The following is a 20,018-nucleotide window of genomic DNA, read 5'->3' as shown; positions in this document are numbered from 1 at the left end:
CTAGTGGGCGGGTGAGTGGGCGTGGTCGTGGGCGGGGCCCCAGGGGGCCCTGCAGGGTTAGGACTCAGTGGGCCACGGGTTCCAATCCCACCCACTCCTGTTTATGTTGGGACCCCGGCTCCTGGCTTACTCGCGAGCCTCAGTTTCCTCCTATGCAAACATGGAGATCAAATTGAATCACTCCCACCTCCGGGCCCTTTCCATCCCTGCAGTATCACACCTGAGCTTTAAGCCACTGGGGCTCTCGTATAATCCGGATGTTAGCTCTAAAGCCCCCTCCTCAGATACTCCCTAAAAACCATCTGACTCGGCCCTACCCCCACCCAGTCCTGCGCTCTCCCTTAATTGCCTCCCCACCAATAGTTGTCTGCTCATTAGTCTGTCTCCACCCCAGGAGGAGTCTTGGGACCTATGGGAAGCCCCAGCGTGGAGCCCAGTAGTGGTGGGGTCTGACGAGTCCCAAGAGAGAGGCCCTGGGATCTGGGTTGCTCCCCAGCTGGCTCCCTCCCCGTTAGGGCTCCCAGGGGCCTGATGCAAACGAGGCCAGATTTGCTGCACTGCCAGGAAGAGGGTGGGACTTTGGCACAGACTGTAGATTTCCTGTGACTTGAACCCACTGGACCCACTGTGGGCTGGGCCAGGCTGGTTCAGGCAGATCCAGTCTGGGAGGCACCACCCCTTCCCTAGCTGGGCTATCAGTAACGAAAGCCCCACCTCGCCACCAGCCAGAGGCCTCCTGTGCCCATTCCAGCCCCCTGAAATTAGAGGTTACCTCCCCATGTGCTTGTTTACTTATTAAGTAAACCCTTACGGATTCCAGTCTCTGCCTGGTCTCGAGCTGAACAAAGCTGGGGCTCCAGAGGACTCAGTTCCCAGGCCTGCCCTCAGGAAGCTCCCAATCTAGGGGGAATGGAGGCTGGACCAGACACTCCCATCTGCAAGACTGGGCCTGGGGCCCAGGGAGGGCTGAAGTCTCTGCCTAACACGTTATGGAGGAAGGGGTATTGAAGCTGGGGCTTTGAAGTTCAAGTAGGAGGTTGCCAGATAGACAAGAGTAGGAAGGGCAGTCCAGGCAAATGAAAGCTGTTCACAGACTTGTAAGGGTCTGTTTAAAACCCGTTTGACCTACAAAAATCCAGGTCAGAGTCCACCTGTAGCCAAGCCTACAAGGAAGCAGGGGAAACTGAGGTCAAGAGGGGAGAAATGATTTATTCAGAGTGAGCTTTGCTTCGGTATGTGTAGTTTTTGGCAATTTGGGTTGTAGCCTTGACTTTGAAACTATTTTTCATAGCTAATGAAAATAAGTCCTATTGAGCAACAGACAGTTAAAATTCAAAAGCACAAATAAGCTGACATGAGGGGATAGATGGCCTTCCGGTTGTGTTTTCCCATTTCCTCCCACACAGGGCCAGCCACATAATCTGTCGAGCCCAGTGAGAAATGAAGACAGAGGGCCCCCCGTTCAAATAGTGAGGATTTCAATATGGCGACAGCAGAGCATTAAACGGAGTACGGGTCCCCCTGAACACGGAGCCGGGGCAAAGCCCTGAGTCACACGCCCACAGAGCCGGCCCTGTTCCCACCATGACCTTCCGAGGTCAGGACCGCTATTACCTGTGTGTTGCTGGCGGGTAAACGGCAGCGCAGAACCGTCCAGTAGCCGGCGCAGGGTCACGGAGCGCAGGGAGGCATGGACTTGACCTCTGCCACGTCCACCTCGGGAAACCACAAGGTTTCTATGGGTAATTTTGCCTGAAATGGGGGCAGTTTGCCCAGGCCGGGGTGGGTCCAGCCATCTCAGCATGGAGTAATCTGCCAAGTCTGGGGATGTCTAGGGAATTAGTCAGATTTGGGGATTTCCAGGGAATTGCAAGAGGCAGCCCGGGAGACCGGAAGGCACACGGCTCTGCAGGGCAGCGGCTTTGCCGGTGTGCTGTGTGACCCTCGGAAAGTTACTTAATGTCTCTGTGCCTCCATTTCCCCACCTGTAAATTTGGGGTGGGGACCTTCTAGGTTATTAAGATAGCAAAATGAACAGTGTCTTGTGTTTGGGTATTATGAATGTTTCCAGATGCACTTCTGGATCTTTCCTCACAAAAGTCCACAGAGCCACCTAAATGAGCGTTCTATGAGATAATAATGATGATGAAGCCTGAGGTTGGAGGTCTGGAGAGGAGGGATTTTTTTGTTGTTGTTGTTTAATGGTGATAAAAGGCTGGGATGGGGGCCCTGGGCAGCCCCAGCTTTCATGGCTCAGGCTGCAGAAGCTGTCACGCTCAGAGGGTGGGAACACGCCCGGCTCTCATCAGATGTGCCCAAGGTCCCCTCCTCCGGTGGGGAAAAGGCTCACAGAAGACCAGAGGTCTGTCCGGTGAGGGTCTGTTTTTGGTCCAAGAGCCTTCCCCAAGCCCTCCCTCTGTCCCAGTCCCATGCAGGGACCCCCTACATATCCCCCCAGACATTTCAACCAGGCTTGAGGAAGTAGGCCACCATATAAAATACAGAACACTCAGTTAAATTTGAATTCCACGTACGTGAAGAAGAATTTCTCATGTCTAAGTATGTCCCGCGCAGTGTCTGGGATATACTTATGCAAAAGAAAGTAGCCTCCGGCGAAACCGGGAGTCCTGTTTCTATGGGTGAGATTGGGCAGCCCGGTGTGGGGAGACCACAGCAGAAATGGCGTCCCAGAGCCAGGCCAGGGGCCCCTCTGAACCTCAGTGTTCTCACCTGCCAAATGGGCACGGCCCTGGGACTGACCCACCTTCCGCACAGGCGTGCTCACAGAGTGCGACAACTCTTGCCCTTTCAATTGTTTCAAACAGCAGAAAAGTCAGACCCTAACGTCAGGTCCCCCGGGGGGGGTTCCCTGTGGGTCCATGGGGAGCTTCTTGGGCTACCCCTCAGTTTCCCTCCTGGGGAGGACTCCAGCGTGCAGACTGGGAGACTGAGGCAGGCGGAGGGCTCACCCAGGGAGCGGAGACCCCCACCCCAGACCTGGGCAGGTGAGGTGGGGCAGGTGGGTCGGCCTGGCCCTGCCCAGGGGGTGGGGGCAGGGCCGGGGTGCTTCCTGTTTCTCCACATTCTGGAAAGCCCCAGCGTTCCCCAGCAGTGGGAGCACCTCCCTGCCCGCCTCCTGGCGCTGGGTCCCTCACCACACTTCTCCTTTCTGCACCCACTTCCCCTGGCTGCCCCCCAGCCCCTGTGGCTCTGCTCCTGCCCCGCCTCCTGCCTCTCATCCCCCCCCCTCCTTTTCCCCTCCCTCCTACCGCGCCCCTCTTTGCCCTCCCTCTCCAGCCCTCCCTGTGGTGTAGAAGGGGAAACTGAGGCAGGAGCAACCAGCCGGCCCACGTCGCACCAGCCATGTGTGTATCTCCTGCTGCATCACTTCCTGTCTCCTGCTGGCCTCGCCCGCCTCCCCAGCTGACCCTGCCCTGTCCAGCCACCTCCCTACACCCAAGGCCCACCTGCCACTGCCACTTGCCCTCGCAAGTGCCCCGGCAGTGCTGGCTGCCTCCCGGCCCTGCCTGAGCCAGTGTAGGATCTTGCCTAGGCCGACCAGGGCTGCTTCTGAGCCAGGACAACTGCAGGGAACAGCAAACCTGTCCGGTGGGTCTGAGATCCGCCCCAGACAGGACTTCCCACCTCTGCACTGAGAATGGGACACCAAGGCTGCACAGGTTAAATGTGATGTCTGACGGAGCAGCCCTCAGGCTGGGCGAGGGCTGGGCCCTGAGGTTGCAAGGCTGTGAGCAGGCAGGAAGGAGAAGGAAGAGGGGAAGGACTGTCAGGGAGAAGGCAGCATGTGCAAAGGCCCCAAGTAGGGAAAGCATCCAGGGAGCGTGTGCAGGGGTCCAGGGCAGCAAGGGAGTGAGACTGGAAAGGCCCAAGTGGGCTAAGGGGGCAGGGGTGTGCCTGGAAAGCTAGGGCAAGGCCTGTATCCTGCGGGCAGTAGGGAGCCACTGAAGGTGATGGAGCAATGGGGTGGGGTGGTAAGGGCGGGGCTGGAGGAGGCTCCCTCTGCCTGACTGTGCTGGAGGGGGCTGTGCTGGAGGGGGCGGGACACAGGGGCCACGTTTCACGCTCCTCTGGTGGCCAGACAGAGGTCTGAAGAGGCAGAGCTCCTGCCCCGAAGCCAGACGAAGGAGCCTCACTCTGCATTTCTTTCTGTCAGGGTCTATGGTGAGCCAGGCAAGAGCTGGGCCAGAGCTGAGAGGGTGAGGACCTTCAGGATGTCCCCTCACCAGTACTCACCCCCAGCCCCAAGTCAGAGGGGGACTTGGCTTGGCTCATGGACAGAGATGCAGCTAGGGCAGAGTGGGCATAGGAGGCGGTGCGGGTGCAGGAGGGCGCAGGTGAGTGAGTGCAGGAAGGAAGTGGGTTGGGCTACAAGGTGGACGGGCGCGTGCGCGCGCGCGTGCGTGTGTGTGTGTGTGTGTGTGTGTGTGTGTGTGTGAGAGAGAGAGAGAGAGAGAGAGAGAGAGAGAGAGAGAGACAATGCTGATCGAGTCCAGGGACACAGAGAGCAGAGCATCAGAGCATGCCCCGTGGTGTCCCAGGCTGCAGAGGGGCAGGACATCCCCCGAAGGGCACAAGGCGCTGGCCCTCCCCAGGCTGTCCTCCTGCTTCGCAGCCAGCACGGAGCACTGCGGTCACCCGTGCTGGTACTTCCTGAACCTTCACCTTGGGTCTGCCCTGCCCTGAAGGGGACTCCAGGGCGCCTGGGACTGGCTGACTCACATCCAGGTCCCAGACGCCTGACGGGGGCTAGGCTCCTGGGGGACAAGGGACGTCTGGGGCACTTGGAGAACTTCAAGGGACCCCACCATCCTCCACGCCTCCAACTGAGGAAGAAGCCAGAAGCCCCAGCCCCGGGGTGCCCCCCCCCCCCCCCCCCCCCGCCGCTGGCTCAGTCAGCACGTGACTTTTGATCTCAGGATCCTGAATTCAAGCCCCACATTGGGCCTGGAGCCTACTTAATTAAAAAGAAGAAAAAAGAACTTAAAAGGAAGACAGTCTACGCTGGCAATGAGAGGGGTGATGGTTGACACAGCACGTCTGTGCTTATACCCCAAAGTCACAAATATGCTGGCGGGTCAGGGCGGGGCCCCGGCTCTGATGACCAGGCCCCGTCCCGATCTGCCGTGTGGACAGGGGCCCCTGACGTGACCGGACGTAAAGGGCACATCGCCTCTGTGCCATTCCGCCCCAAACCCCTCACCCTGGCCTGACCCACAGAGTAACACTGGACAGACCCCAGTCAGGGGACATTTTCTAAAATACCCAACCTCGGGGCGCCTGGGTGGCTCAGTCGGTCGAGCGTCCGACTTCGGCTCAGGTCACGATCTCGCGGTCCGTGAGTTCGAGCCCCGCGTCGGGCTCTGGGCTGACGGCTCAGAGCCTGGAGCCTGCTTCCGATTCTGTGTCTCCCTCACTCTCTGCCCCTCCCCCGTTCATGCTCTGTCTCTCTCTGTCTCAAAAATAAATAAATGTTAAAAAAAAAAAATTAAAAAAAAAAAAATACCCAACCTTAACACGGTCCAGGCCTCAAACTCAAGGGAAGTCTGATCAACTGTCACACCCCAGAGGGGCCCGAGGAGACATGACAGCTGGGTGTCATGTGGGGTCCTGATGGGGTGCTGGTGCAGAAAAGGGACATGAGGGGGAAACTACAGAACTCTTTCTTTTTAGTGTCTATTTATTTTTTGAGAGACAGAGACAGAGCATGAGCAGGGGAGGGGCCGAGAGAGAGAGAGAGGGAGACACAGAATCTGAAGCAGGTTCCAGGCTCTGAGCTGTCGGCACTGAGCCGGACGCGGGGCTCGAACCCACGAACCGTGAGATGGTGACCTGAGCCGACGTCGGACACGTGACCAACTGAGCCCCCCAGGTGTCCCTGTAAATAAAGTTTTATTGGCACGTGACCGCACCTGTTTGTCTCCCGCAGCCACGTCGAGCGAGTAGTAGTGACAAAGACCACGTGACCCACAAAGCCAAAAATAGTGACCGTCTGGCCCTTCCCGGGAACACTTTGCTGGACCCTGATCTTGTCAACAAAACAGATCACACAAGTCCTGGGTAATGAAGAAGTTGTGGCGTGTAACTTACTCTGCGATACGTATCATATAATAAGGAAGTTCTTTTTTTTTTTTTTTTTTAACGTTCATTTATTTTGAGAGAAGGAGAGAGAGAATCCCAAGCAGGCTCCGCGCTGTTGTTGTGGAGCCTGATGTGAGTGAGGCTCGAACCCATGAACCGTGAGATCACGACCTGAGGCGCGGTCAGACGCTTCACGGACTGAGCCACCCAGGCGCCCCAAGAAATCTTAAGCACGCGGAGATTTGTTGCTAACGTATCGGTGACAAACGTCCCCCACTCACGTGAGACACGCGCAGCAAGGGGAGGGCGCCCCACGCTGTCTTCGCAACCTCCCTGCAGATCTTCGAGGAAATGGATAGAACAGTAGAGCACGGCCCAGCCCCTGTCCTCCCACCCTGCTTCCGTCCTGCTGGGGGCTCTCTGCCCCGTGGGGGTGAGGCCCGCCCCAGCCCTGGCCACCTGCCATCTGCACTCCTGTGTCCAAAACCCCCTACTCGAGTCTCATATCCCACATTGTTACAACCTTTTGGTTGCAAGTGACAGAAACTGCAACCGAAACCAGCTTTTTTGTGTAAATGGGAATTTTTCGTTCACGGTACGGAAAGGTCCAGGGAGAGACCTAGCACTGGGCTCTCCCCGCCGGCCCCGCTGACATTTGGGGCCAGGTGGTTCCTCGTGTTGAGCAGCCCTCCGGGTCCCCGCCCCCCAGACACCAGGAGACCCCTGGCGTGACAGCCACAGATGAGACCAGCTGATCCAGCAGGCACGGCCGGATCCGGCACCTTCCGGGAGTGTCTCAAAGACTGACACAAGCCTGCATCTCTAGGCTCCTTCCCACGCCTCTGGAGAGCAGCTCAAGGCTTGAAAGTGAGGGAGACTATAGCACCTCGAGAGGCACAGTCCAGCCTGTCGCCTTCTTGGTGCAGACAGACCGCGCGGCACTGAAACCTTTATGTTTCGTCTCCTTTCTCTTTTAATGTTCATTTCTTTTTTTAATGTTATTTATTTATTTAATTTTAGTTTTGAGAGACAGAGGGAGAGCAGGGGAGGGCCAGAGAGCGAGAGGGAGACAGAGAGAGGGAGACACAGAATCGGAAGCAGGCTCCAGGCTCCGAGCTGTCAGCACAGAGCCCGACACGGCGCTCGAACCCACGAGCCCATGAGATCAGGACCTGAGCCGAAGTCGGACGCTCAACCATCTGAGCCACCCAGGCACCCCTCCTTTTTGTGTTTTAAAGTGAGCTCCACGCCCAAAGCGGAGCTTGAATTCACGACCCTGAGATCCAGAGTCACGGGCTCTATCCACCAAGCCAGCCAGGCACCCCGAGATGTTTGTGTTTACGTGGCTGAAAACATTTCAGAAGAAGGGTTGTTTTGTGACACGCGAAGCCATACGACATCGGTGTCAATAAAGTTTTCTTGGCACAGACACACGCGGTCGTTTACGTATTGCCTGCGGCTGTTTTCCTGACCCCACCAGCAGGGCGGAGGGGTTGTGACAGAGACGGTTGGGCCCGTACAGCTGACCACACTTGATCTCTGGTCCCTCACAGAACAGGTCAGCTGACCCCTGCTCTTATGTCCCTGGACAATGACACAGGTACCTCTGCGAGCCCAGGAGTCTCCCTTGTTGACCGGAGGATGGTGAGAGGGAGGAAGGACCTCAGCCTGGAGGCCAGCCAGCAGTGAACTTTGAGTGTCAGCATGTGTCAACCATGATCATTACGGTCGCCCCTCGGGTAGCCTGGAGGGGGTGCTTCGTCAGCTTCCGGAGGCAGGTGGGAGAAGGCAGGACCGGTCTTCAGCAGGCTGCGGTGGCCGTGTCCCGCACCTTGAATTCGTAGGGTGACAGTGTGGCCCTTCTGGAAGACGGTTTGCTCAGAACGGCCGTGGGATCCGGCCATCCCAGCCCTAGGCGTCACCCGAGAGAAATGGAAGTTTCTGTCCCTACAAAAACCTGCACGCACGTGTTCACCGCAGCACGACTCGCAGTCGCCAAAAACAGAAAACCACCCAAGTGGGCGAAAGACCCGCGGCCCGTTCATACAAGGGCGTTCCAGGAGCACAGGGAGAACACGTCGCTAAGGCTCGCGAGACCATGAATGAATCTCAAGTGAAGTACGCCTTGCCGTGTGATCCCATTTATGTGACACCCGGAAAAGACCGAGTTGCAAGGGACAAAACTCGATCCTTTCCTGGGAAGGAAGGCAGAGGGAAGTGATGACCCCCACAAAGGCGTGTGAGGGGGTTCGGGAGGGAAGAAAAGATTTTATCCCTCAACTACAGTGGTGATTAAATGCTTTCGTCAAGATTCATCAAACTGCCCACCTCGCAATTCTCAGGAAGCTTCTGTGTTAGTGTCCTAGGACGGCTGAGACCAATGACCGCTCACTGGGTGACTGAAACAAGAGAAATTCATCCGCTCCCCATTCTGGAGCCAGGTGTGGGGGCCGAGCTCCTTCCAGAGGCTCCAGGAGGCCCTTCCCCTTTCCTCCAGCCTCTGGGGGCTCCAGGCAGCCGAGAATCCCTCTATCACAGCCTCCATCGATACCTGGTCCTCTCTGTCAAATGTCCCCTGTGTGTGTCTTATAAGGACAATTGTCATTAGATCTAGGGCCCACTTAAGTAATCCAGGATGATCTCATCTCAAGATCCCTACCTTGGTGACAACAGTGAGTGAGGTCACATTCACAGGCTCTGGGAAGTTGGATGGGGAAACCTCCTTCAGGGACCACCATTCAACCCAATAAACCCTGCTTAAGTTAAGAACACTTAAGGGGCCACCTTAGGACACTTTCTCCCAAACACGTCAGATGTACATTCTGCCTGGGAATGTTTGAAGCAGAATCCTAGACTCATAGCCTTTCAGCCGTAAATGCTTCAGCGTGTATCTCTAAAGCAGATTGTCAACTGGGGACAGTTCTGCTCCAGGGGACCCCAGGCGATGTCTGGCGACACTTGTGGTCAGGACTGGGGGCATCGTTTGAGTGGAGGCTGGGGACGCTGCTCAACCCCTGCAGTGCCCAGGACCCCCAGAGAGGATGACACCAGCCCCCCAGTGTCCACAGTGCCCGAGGGAAGGGGGACAGTCAACTGTAGGTGTGTGACGGTGGGGCATCCCTGCCCTGTGACCAGGTGTGTAACAAGGTCCAATAAGGGTGACAATGATAGTCCAGAGTGACACCGCCCTGAGGGATCATGTGTGGGCTTCCAACCCTGTGGTTTTGACATCTCATTCACACACATAGACACACACACGCACACACACACACACACACACACACACACACACACACACATGCCTGCAGTCCAGAAACCTCGGCTGCAGTACCTGCCCGCCCCCTGGTGGCGGCAGAGAAGCCCACATGCCCCCCCCCCCCCCCCCCGCCCCGATCCCAGCCACCCCCTAACCTGGAACCATGGCTGGATTCCCAGTGGGGGTTCACCTCAATTTGGAAGGACCCCTCTGGCTCCTGGGCCCTTATTCGATGGATATGGGGCTGAGCTGGGTCCATGGAGAGGAAGGGGCTAGGGTCAGGAACCTGACATGTAGGATACCCGTTGAGTGGGTGGAGACCTGGGATGGAGCGCCAGCTGGTCGTGTGCCCAGGAGGACTGCGGGCTTCCTCTGTCCTCCATTGTGGGGGGGGGGGGGGGTAAAGGGAGGATGTCAGAGGGTCAGCGGGGGCTGCAAGGGGGCCAACTGGGCACAAGTGTTTGTGTGTAGGGGGGTCATGGGGTGGGCAGGAGAAACGAGGGGTGTGAGGGAGAGATCGTAGGAGGAGAGGAAGGCAGAGGCTATAGGCCTGAGCCCCGGAGGGGCTGGTGGGCCCTGACCTATAGCCTGGGGTCCCCGCCTGTTGTCCGAGGCCCTCTGCCATTACCTGGGACTACCATTTATAATCTGGAGCTCTTACCTGTAAGCCAGGGCCCCTGTGTGTAAACCAAAGCCCTCCACTCATAATCTGAGGCTGCCTTTCAATAACCTGGGATCCCCCACCTGTAACTTGGGGATCTTTATCTGTAATATGGGGCCCTCCATAACCTTGCCCCCCACCTACACATATAGCCTGGGGTCTCCTACTATAACCTGCCCCCCCACCCCCATAACCTGGAGTCCCAGATCCACTGTGGACCTGGACAGGTGGTTTCCTTCCTGTAAGCCTCAGTCAGTTCACCTGTCATAGAACATTCCATCACCCCAAAAGCAACCGGTCCCCATCAACAGTCACTCCCCACTCCCCCCCAGCCCCCACGAGCCCCCTTCCCGTCCGTGGATGGGCCTGTTCGGGACGTTTCACACATGTGGACTCACACCCCGCGTGTCCTCTCGTCTGGTTCCCTCCCTGAGCGTCGTGTGTTCGGTCCGTCTGCGGGGCGGCGGGGGTGGGCGCCTCGCCCCTGCTCACGGCCGAGGGACGTGCGCGTGCTCGGGGGACACGTTGTGTTTATATGTTCATCTGTGGATGGATATTTTGTTTTTTTCCCCCAGTTTTGGCTGTCATGAATCCTGCTGCTGTGAACACACAGTGTACAAGTTTCTGTGTGGACCTGTGTGTGCTAACTCAGGATAAGAGTAGCTGGGCCGCATGGAAACACTGTTTTCAACCTTTTGGCTTTTTCCAAAGTGGCTGCACCATCTGTACGAGATTTCCAGTGTCCACATCCTTGCCAACACTTATTGTCCATTGTTTTTAAAAATTTTTTAAATGCTGGGGCGCCTGGGTGGCTCAGTCGGTTAAGTGGCCGACTTCTGCTCAGGTCACGATCTCGCGGTCTGTGAGTTCGAGCCCCGCGTCGGGCTCTGTGCTGACAGCTCAGAGCCTGGAGCCTGTTTCAGATTCTGTGTCTCCCTCTCTCTGACCCTCCCCTGCTCATGCTCTGTCTCTCTCTGTCTCAAAAATAAATAAAACGTTAAAAAAATAAAAAATAAATTTTTTAAATGTTTATTTTTGAGAGAGAGAAAGAGACAGAGTGAGGGGGAAGGGGCAGAGAAAGGGAGACACAGAATCTGAGGCAGGCTTCAGGTTCCCAGCCGTCGGCACAGGGCCCGATGACGTGGGGCTCAAACTCACCAGCTGTGAGATCATGACCTGAGCTGAAGTCAGATGCTTAACTGACTGAGCCACCCAGGCGCCCCTCATGGTGACGAGTTTTGGAAAGAAAATCAAGGTGAGACCACCACCTGAGCTGAACGCAAGTGTCGGAGGCTTAACCAACTGAGCTACCCAGGCGCCCCGCTTTTTAGTATCTTTAGGGTCTGTAGTGGTATCCCTTCTTTGATTCCTGGTACGGGTCATCTTTTATTCTTGGTGAACGTGGAGTTTTGTCGTTAAAAAAAAAAAAAAATCTTTTCAAGGAACAATCTTTTGGCTTCATCTATTTTCCCTATTTGTTTTCTATTGTATTTTACTGGCTTCTGCTCTGGTAGGTAGGATTCCCTTCTCAGCAGAATTTTGGGGTTTGCTGGTCCTGCCGATGTGGCGCGTGACCCCTTCCCTGCAGAGTCACATCAGTCCCCCTCCATGGGTGCCGGAGACGGTGAAGACACTCATGGGGCATGTCCAACCACCACTCTCCGGCACACCAAGTTTGCACAGAGGCTCGGGGCGTTCACAGGTCGCCAGCCTGGAGTCCTGATCTGATGGCGCTGCTCCCCTAGGTCCCACTTTTCTGGCTGTCGTGAACCAGGAGGGTCACACCAGATGAGATGAACAGTTTGTGCAGAGCTAAGAATACAGTGCTGGGCAACGGAAGGGAGGTGTTTTCACATCCGCCCACTTTGTCCACTCTGTACCCACAGCACTCTGCTGGCACCTGGGCCACTGCTTTCCCGCAGTGGGTCCCCTCTGGGTGCAGAGACTCTGCAAGGGTCTCTGGCCTGGAACGTTCCACTTTGGGCCATTCAGAAAGAAAACTTTTTTTTTTTAATGTTTATTTTTGGGAGAGAGAGAGAGAGAGAGAGAGAGAGCGAGCGCGAGAGAGAGAGAGCGCAGGGGAGGGGCAGAGAGGGAGCGAGACACGGAATGCAAAGCAGGCTCCAGACTCAGCACAGAGCCCAACGCGGGGCTCAAACTCACGAACCCAAAGTCGGAAGCTTAACCGACTGAGCCCCCCAGGAGCCCCTGGGGCACTTTTTAATTTACTGATGTCTAAAGTAAGCTCTAAGCCCACCCAACGTCGGGCTGGAACTCAAAGATCCCCAACAGCAGAGCTCGCACGTTCCACCGACAGAGTCGGCCGGTCGCCCCTCCCTGGGGGCTACTGTGTGACCCTTGCCCTGGCCTCCGAGGGGGTCTGTGGGTGAGGGGCTCCTCGAGGGCTCTGCCCGCGGCGCAGCCGTTCCCAGGTGGCCGTTGTCGCTCTCGACCGCCGACGCCAGCCCCGAGCCCCTCAGAGGTCGACGCTGCGGGCTCCCCGCGCCCGCTTCCCGCCAACCCCCCCACCCCATGACGGGCTCCTCCGCGGGCCAATGTGCCAAGCTGTATCCACCCCCGGGGCGGGGCCGAGAGTGAACCAATCCCCGTTTGGGCGCCTGCCTGTGTCCAAACGGCCCAATCGGCAGCGGTGGGGGGGCGGGCCGCGGGGCGGGGCCTCACGGCCCAGCCAACAGGCGGGCACGTCAGCGGCGGGAGGGGCGGGCCCCCCCCGGCGGGCGTGCGGCGGCGCAGCGGCGCAGGGCGGGGGCGGGAGGTAAACAAGATGGCGGCGGCGTGTCGGGCGCGGAAGGGGGAGGCGGCCCGGGGCGTCCGCGACTGAGGCGGGGAGCGGGCGGCAGCGGCGGCGGGCGCCGGCCGGCTCCGCGCCGCCTTGCATGGGCTGGGCCCCCGCGCCGCCCTGCCTGCTCCACACGTGCGGCGGCTGCGGCGGGGGCACGCGCTGTCCGGGCCCCGGCGGCCTCGGGAACCCCCGGCCCGGGCCTTCGGCCTGCGCCGCCTCAGCCGCCCGGAGCCCTGCGGGTCCCCGCGCCCCGCGGCCCGCGGCCGACGGCGTTCTCGGCGGAGAGCGAGCGCGGGCTGCCGTTTGGGGCGGGGGACGGCCGCTCCGGGGTCCCAGGCCGGTGTGGGGGCGCCCCGGCGGCGGCCGGCTCTGACGGAAGTTGCTCCCCGCGGCGGGAGGGCCCCGGGCGGCCCCCGGCCCCCCGACGCGCGCTCGGGGCTGGCGGGGGCGGACCTCGGTGCCCCCCGCGCCTTCCGGACAGGCACCTGCCGCAACCGCGGGCCCCCGGGACGGCGGGCCCCGCCGGGAGCCGCCCCCAGCAGCGCGCCCGGCCCCCAGCGAAGCTCGGCTGCCCAGCCTGGGGCCCTGGGGCCGGCCGGCCGCCGCGGGGCCCTCTCTGGGCGCGCGCCACGACCCGCTGGTAATGCCCGTCCCGGAGAAGACTTGGTTTGGCTGCAGCGGTGTTTGTCCGAGGGTCTAAAGTCCCTGGAGGATGACCTAGCACTTGCAAGCCCCACCGGCCTCCTGAGGGCCCCCGTGGACGCGCCGGCCCGACCCGAAGCTGCGAGGCGGGCAGGCACCCAGACTTGCGACCCTCCGCACCCTCGGGTGCCGGGGTTCTGGGCCAGGCGCGCCTCTTGAACTCACGACTAGTACAATCGTTTCTTTTCGAAGAAGGATTTCCCTTTTTTTGTTTTTGTTTTTTGCGTTTTTTGTTGATTTTTGTTTTCTGCGTTTTTTTTTTTTTCCTTGGAGAAGGGAACTTTAGGGGGACAAAAGGAAGAACCGCTCTTCTGGGGGAATAGATAAGGAAGATAAAGGGACCGCCCGCGAGAGTCCAGGATGGATGTGGCCGACCCGCAGCAGCTGGGCATGTTTACAGAGGGGGAGCTGATGTCCGTGGGGATGGACACGTTCATCCACCGCATCGACTCCACGGAGGTCATCTACCAGCCGCGTCGCAAGCGGGCCAAGCTCATCGGCAAGTACTTGATGGGGGACCTGCTGGGGGAGGGGTCCTACGGCAAGGTGAAGGAGGTGCTGGACTCGGAGACGCTCTGCAGGAGAGCCGTCAAAATCCTCAAGAAGAAGAAGTTGCGAAGGATCCCCAATGGGGAGGCCAACGTGAAGAAGTAAGTGTGGGCTTCCTGGGTCAGCGAGCGGCCGGCCAGCGAGGGTGGTCGCCTTCCGTCCTTCCCTTTCTCCTTTCCTTCCTCCTCCTTTCCTTCCTGTTCCCTCAGCTCCCGTGTCCTCCTTGACAGGGAAGGTGTCGGTGGAAACCTGCTTTGTTACTTTAACAAGTCAGGCCGGCTTGTTGCAGCCGGGTGTCCCGTTTCTTAGGATGCGGTGTCAGAGCCTTTTTCGGAGGGGGGCGCGCCTCCCCCCCCCCCAGCTGTCCAAAGAATTTAGGTGCCCAATGGAACCAGCCAATGTTTATTTGGCCCTGAGACGCCGTGTTCCTAAACGGCCCTGGCCGCCACCAGCAGGTTTTCTGCGCAGCGTGCAGCTGTTACTAGGGCCGGCGAAATGCGATTTGTTTATCCTGTTGGAGGGGAGCCCTGCGGTTGCCAAAAATAATTGTTTGCACTGGCTTATCGGTCAGCAGGGGGTAACTTAGCCCTTTCTTGCTCATTTGGGATGTGACACTAGATGCATCCGTGACTACAAGCCCAGGTGACTTCCTGGGAGAGGAATCAGCCCAGGTCCTGGCAAACTTTTTATCCAGACTTTCCCGGGCGCCTGTCTGCTCTTGGGCTTTGCAGAGGTCTCGGAGTCTGCATGCAGGAGGCTCCCCACAGATGGTGGGAGCCGTGTCTCCATCCCTCTTGCTGGTTTCAGGAGGAGGTGCCCCTCTTGTCGGCTGCCAGCCCCTGGGACCCCACCCTGCCTGGGCTCGTGCTCCTCCCAGCCTCCAGTTTCCAAGAAGGGGTTTATCTAACGGGCCAGGTGGCAGGACTGACTGACGACCTTGGACGTCCCGGTGTCGGCCCTCCCGCCAGGCCCATCCTGGAAAGTGTTGCTCCTCTGTCCGCTTTCACCTCCCCCTTCCTGGCCCAGCCTGCTCTCACGCAGAAGCTGAGCTGTGTTCACTTGCCCCAGGCCGGCCCAGGTCTGGGTGTGGTGAAATTATGGATGGGCTGAGGACAGAGACCGGACTGGCTCCCGTGTTGGTGCCCGGCCTCTGGACAGTGTGGTCCAGAGCCAGGGCGGGCTGTATTTCGATGAGGCCTTCTTCTGGTCTTCATGCCCCGGCCTGTGGACGTGGAGAAGGGATGGCCAGATGCCCTAGTTCTCTGTGCCAGTCTCTTACCTTGACATGGGGTTGGACAGGGGCCACCTGCATGCGGGGGGAGACTGAGGCGGGGGGGGGGGCCCACCGGCACCCTCCTGAGGTCCAAGCGATCCTTCACCCCCGAGTCAGGAATCCCCATTCAACGGCTGCCTTCTAGGTGTTTTCTCGTTAAGCCAGAAGCACCTAGGGGTTGCGTGGCCTCAGCCTGCCGGCACTCCTGCGGGGTGTGGGGCTGCACTCGGGCTCTTGCTTCTTGGATCCCACTCCTGGCACAGCCCCTCTCCCAATGTCCAGGGTCCATCTCTGTCCCACTGGCTCCTCTCCTCATCCCCTGATGTGTCTGGGGAACAGGGCCCACCCGCGGCTGAGCTCTCCTGCTTGGAGGCGGCACGGGTCCACGGAGCATCCCTGGGGCTGGCCACTGGACTCCGTGCCGCTGTGGCCCCCCAGCCTCTTGGGAACAGCACCCTGAGGTTCCCAGAGTCCCTCTCAAGGGCCTGGGCTGTGTTCTGGCACCAACTGATCCGTGGCGAGAGTCCCCCACGCCCACCCTGCTGACTGTCCTGGGGCTCCTGGTGGCCGCAGGACTCCGCGGACCCCTGCTGGGACACAGGGGTGGTGCTGCGGTGGGCGAGTGCCCGCTCTGCTGAGGCACGGTGCAGGTGTCGTAGAGACACTTGTCCGCCAGACGCAGTGTGAGTCCTGACGAATGCACACACCCAAGGTCAAGTTAGAGGGCGTTCCACCACCTCCGAGAGCTCCCTTGTACTTGTGGGAGACACGAACCACCAGAACCTGATGGGGGGGCGGGGTTTGCTGAGCCCGGCGTCCCAGTCTCCGCACTCCTGAATGGCCAGTCGGGGCCCCAAGAGCTTGTGGACACACGTGAGCGTGCCGTGTTGGGGCTGCAAGGGGCTCGGTCCCGCAGCGTCCCTGAGAAGAACCTGGGGGGAAACCGAGGCCAGGGAGGTGGAGGGGCTCGGGGTCCCCAGCTGGCTTGGCCGTTCGCATAAGGTGTCCCAGCTGTGGGGCCCTGTGCCAGTGCCCGTTTCATCAGCTCAGGGCCCGGCTCTCAGGGGAAGGAAAGGGGTGTCCTTGCATGGGGAAGCCTGTACTCCTTGGCCGGCCATGCTGCCAGCCGGCTGCGGGGAAAAAAGCCTCCTTTGTCTTTGAGAGGCTTAATAAACCCCAACAGCTCTTCTCCGAGTGAAGTGTCCGGAACCGTCCAGACAAGCCTCTGGAGTCCCAGTGTGGATCAGAAGCCTTTTTCCTAACGAATGATGCCTGTGGTAAAGGTGGTGGGGATGGCCCAGGGTGGCCCTCCCGTCATGTGGCTTCCTCCCAGGAAGACCGCCCGGGGTCTGCACTTGCTCCTCTCTCCTTCTTGTTTCTAGAAACTAACAGGTTCTTTTTATAGAGTGAGAAAGTTTCAGAAAGCATCAAGTAGGAAAAAGAGTCATCTGTGATCTCATCAAGTCTTTTTTTGTGTTTTTTCTTTAAACCTGTTCAAGCACTTTTTATATACCCTGATCGTTTTTAGGAAGCGAGTGGTATTGTTTTTCTAACGGGCAGTAAATCACATGGATTGAACCTGTAAAAGCTGGGAAGAAGGTATTTGGTGGGGTCTCCCTCTCTCCCGCTTCTCCGGGGGCAGCCGGCGTGATCTGCTGGTGTGTGTCCTGCCAGTGGGGTTTTGTGCAGGTGTAGACAAGACTGCTCATCCTTCCCGTTTTGACACGGTTGTCTCCTGGGCCGCGCACCGCTGTGCATCCGTGCTGGAGCCGCGGGAAGGCAGCTGCGGGCAGCAGGTGCGCGGCTGACTGGCTGTGCCCACGACCACGACAGACGCTGCAACTCACTTTCCAGAGAGTCGCATGCGCCACAAAATGTTCCTTGTGGGCTTTTTTCCATCAGATGTTTGGGATCATAAAATTCACTTGCTGCTTACCGGCATACAAAGTCGGCGTATAAGGTCACAGGGTGGTCACTCTGCCCCTCAGGCTGTGGCTCTCGGACCCCTGCCAGTCGTCGGGTCTCCACTACGCGTCTCGGTGGTGGTCTTGTTGGGGCGGCAGGGCTCCGTGGCCGGGTCTGACCCACCTGGTGCTGGTGGCTCTGTTTGCTACGTTGGCGAGTTACTTCTTGCCACGTGCCGTGATAAGTGCAAGGGTGCTGGAAGGGCACGTCACCGCAAGTGGAGTCTTGGGGTCAAAGGGAGCGTGTGTGCCTCTGACAAGCTGTGTCCCGACTGCCGGTCCCCCAGCCTCCGCAGCCAGTCTCATCCAGCCAGCTGCCGTATCCCGAGTGAGCCCCAGGAGCAGCGGGTCCTCGGCACAGGGGCGGCTGCTCTGTACGCAGGCAGGCGCTGGCTTCCAGGCTGGGCCGCCTCGCGGTGATTGGCAGATAGTTGGATCTGGGTGGTGAATGGTTGGGATTGTAGTGTGTCCAGGATCAGAGCCCTGGACTTTGTCGGCTCCTGGTCTTGTCCCACGTGGCCTCGACAAGGTCCCAGCGTCTGCTGGGGTGCCCCGCCCCGTGTCGGGAAGGGTTCCACTTTAACCCCCGGCTGGCTGGCTGCCAGAGGTGGCCTCTGGAGGGCGTGGTCCGTCCACTGCAACTCACAGGGACCGTCCTGCCGTCCTCCCTGGATGTCCGCTCCTTCCCTGGTGCGGGGCTCATTCTGAAACGTGGGAGCTTGGGGCAGTAGGTCGTGAGCCAGGCCTCACAGTGTACGGGACGCTGGCAGAGCCGCCCTTTATTCTGGGCCCACCATGTGGCTGGACTGCAGTTTATTCGAACAGCTTTATTGACACGGAACTCACACACCGACATTGGTGGCGATAAGGTGTGATTCGGTGGCATTGAATACTTACGCGGATTGTGAAACTCTCAACACTGCGTGGCTGGGGCAACGGTCCGCCTCCCCGAAAGCAACCCGGTCCCCATCAGCCATCTTCCTCCCCTCCTCCAGCCCCCACGAGTCCCTTCCTGTCCGTGGATGAGCCTGCTCTGAATGTTTCACACACGTGGACTCACACCCTGTGTGGCCTCTCATGTTGGGTTCCCTCCCTGAGCGTCGTGTGTTCAGGGTCCATCCGCGAGGCGGCGGGTGTGGGCGCTTCTCGCTCCTGCTCGCAGCTGAGGGACGTGCATGTGTACAGATCGACCACGTCATGTTTGTCCACTTACCTGCCGGTGGGGCATTCAGGTCGTGTCCACTTGACGCCTCCTGTGAGTCGTGCTGTTGGGGACGTGTGTGTACCGTCCTACGAGCAACTTCCCCTTGTTTTAGTCTCCCTCCTGGGACAGCGTTCAGAAGCATCAACAGCGGGGCTGAGAGGTGACGGGATCTTGCTCAGTGTCCCTCTGCCATTGCTGCCATGGCCCCTGGTCTGCCCCTCGGAGCCCAGCGGACCCCTCTTCATTTGAAGGGGAGTGACGCGCGGGCCTCGCTCGGGGATGCATGGAGCCGGTGCTTCTCAAGGCAGTGGGCCTGTTTGTCACTGTGTGTTTTGTTTGGGGCCGACGTGACTGTGAAGGCAGTGACTCTCCATTCCTCTGTAAGCTTGAATGGCTTTATGACCCTCATTTGGTTTTTCCTCCAGTTAATCGACAGGTCGGCTAAGCAGTCCACTTGGGTTGGGCAGCAACCCTGGGCAGGTCCCAGGCAGCAGCAGGGGGCGGGGAGGGTTGTGACCACAGGCACTGAGCCGGGGGGGGGGGGGGGGGGGGGGGGGCGGAAGGCACCACTTCCTCTGCCTCCACTTCCTGCATCCGGGCTGAGCTCCTCGCCTTTCCTTTTTCTTTACACATTGTTTTTCCTTGTGTTTAGACCCACGATGTAACCCACGATGTAGGGGACACGGAAAGTACAGAGGTGATAGGAACCCCCAGGACGCTCGGGGGTCCCTGGGCAGATGGCTTGGCGTGCCCTCCTCCTGCACTCTCTGTCCTGGAGCTCTGGCCGCTGCCAGCTGTGTTCGGGGACTGCTCTTCTGTTCGGGGACTGCCTGACATTGTGTCCGTCCTTTCCTGGTAGAGATAAGGTGACTGACTCGAGTGCTCACTCGCAGTGCTTTGATCACAGTGAACCAAACAAACAAGTGGACAGCCCAGCATGCCCACGGTGGATCCGCCTGTTTGCGTCAGAGTGTGGACTTTTATTTTTAAGAACAAACTTTTTGGACGTTGGAGTAGGAGTGTTGAGCTGTTTCACTGCAGAGGCAAGGGTGCTGCCCTCTGGTTCGGTTCAGAGCTGGTGCTGTGACCATCTTGTAGAGGATGGACATTGGGTGGTGGTTTCATCCTGATGGCAGTGGGTGGAGGGGGAGGCATGCGAGGACAATGCAGAGCAGGGGCCTCGCCTTCCTATCAGTGAGGACCTGGGGTGGGCTTTCCCGGGGCCCTTGACTCTCAGTGTGGGATTAGAAGTGTGGTCCCGGGCTCCGTCCCCGTGTCTGCGTGGAGCTCTGCTGTAGATGCTGCGGTCCTGCTGCCCCACATCCCCTACAGGTGGCCGCCATTTGGCTGGAAGAAGGAAAGGCCTCCTGGTCTCAACACATGGGTTTTATTTTTATTTTATTTATTTTTAAGTAGGCGCCACACCCAACATGGGGCTCGAACTCACAACCTTGAGATCAAGGGTCACACAGTCCACCGGCCGATCCAGCCAGGTTCCCCATTAACA

General features: G+C 58.9%; 1 protein-coding gene across 4 annotated transcripts in view; it reads left to right on the top strand.

Annotated features, from left to right (window-relative positions):
* The first annotated feature begins 13,866 nt into the window (after positions 1–13,866).
* STK11 (serine/threonine kinase 11) overlaps positions 13,867–20,018 on the top strand; it is a 19,291-nt gene continuing 13,139 nt past the window's right edge. For all 4 annotated transcript variants that reach the window (XM_058728581.1, XM_058728580.1, XM_058728583.1 and 1 more), the window contains exon 1: positions 13,867–14,171. In XM_058728581.1, the coding sequence (XP_058584564.1) occupies positions 13,882–14,171 (290 nt within the window). In that variant the 5' untranslated portion in view covers positions 13,867–13,881. The remainder of the gene's footprint in view (positions 14,172–20,018) is intronic.

This window comes from Neofelis nebulosa, chromosome 4, assembly GCF_028018385.1.
Source record: "Neofelis nebulosa isolate mNeoNeb1 chromosome 4, mNeoNeb1.pri, whole genome shotgun sequence".
Classification (NCBI taxonomy): domain Eukaryota; kingdom Metazoa; phylum Chordata; class Mammalia; order Carnivora; family Felidae; genus Neofelis; species Neofelis nebulosa.
Note: the sequence above shows the minus strand (reverse complement) of the source record. Positions and strands in the feature narration are given on the sequence as shown.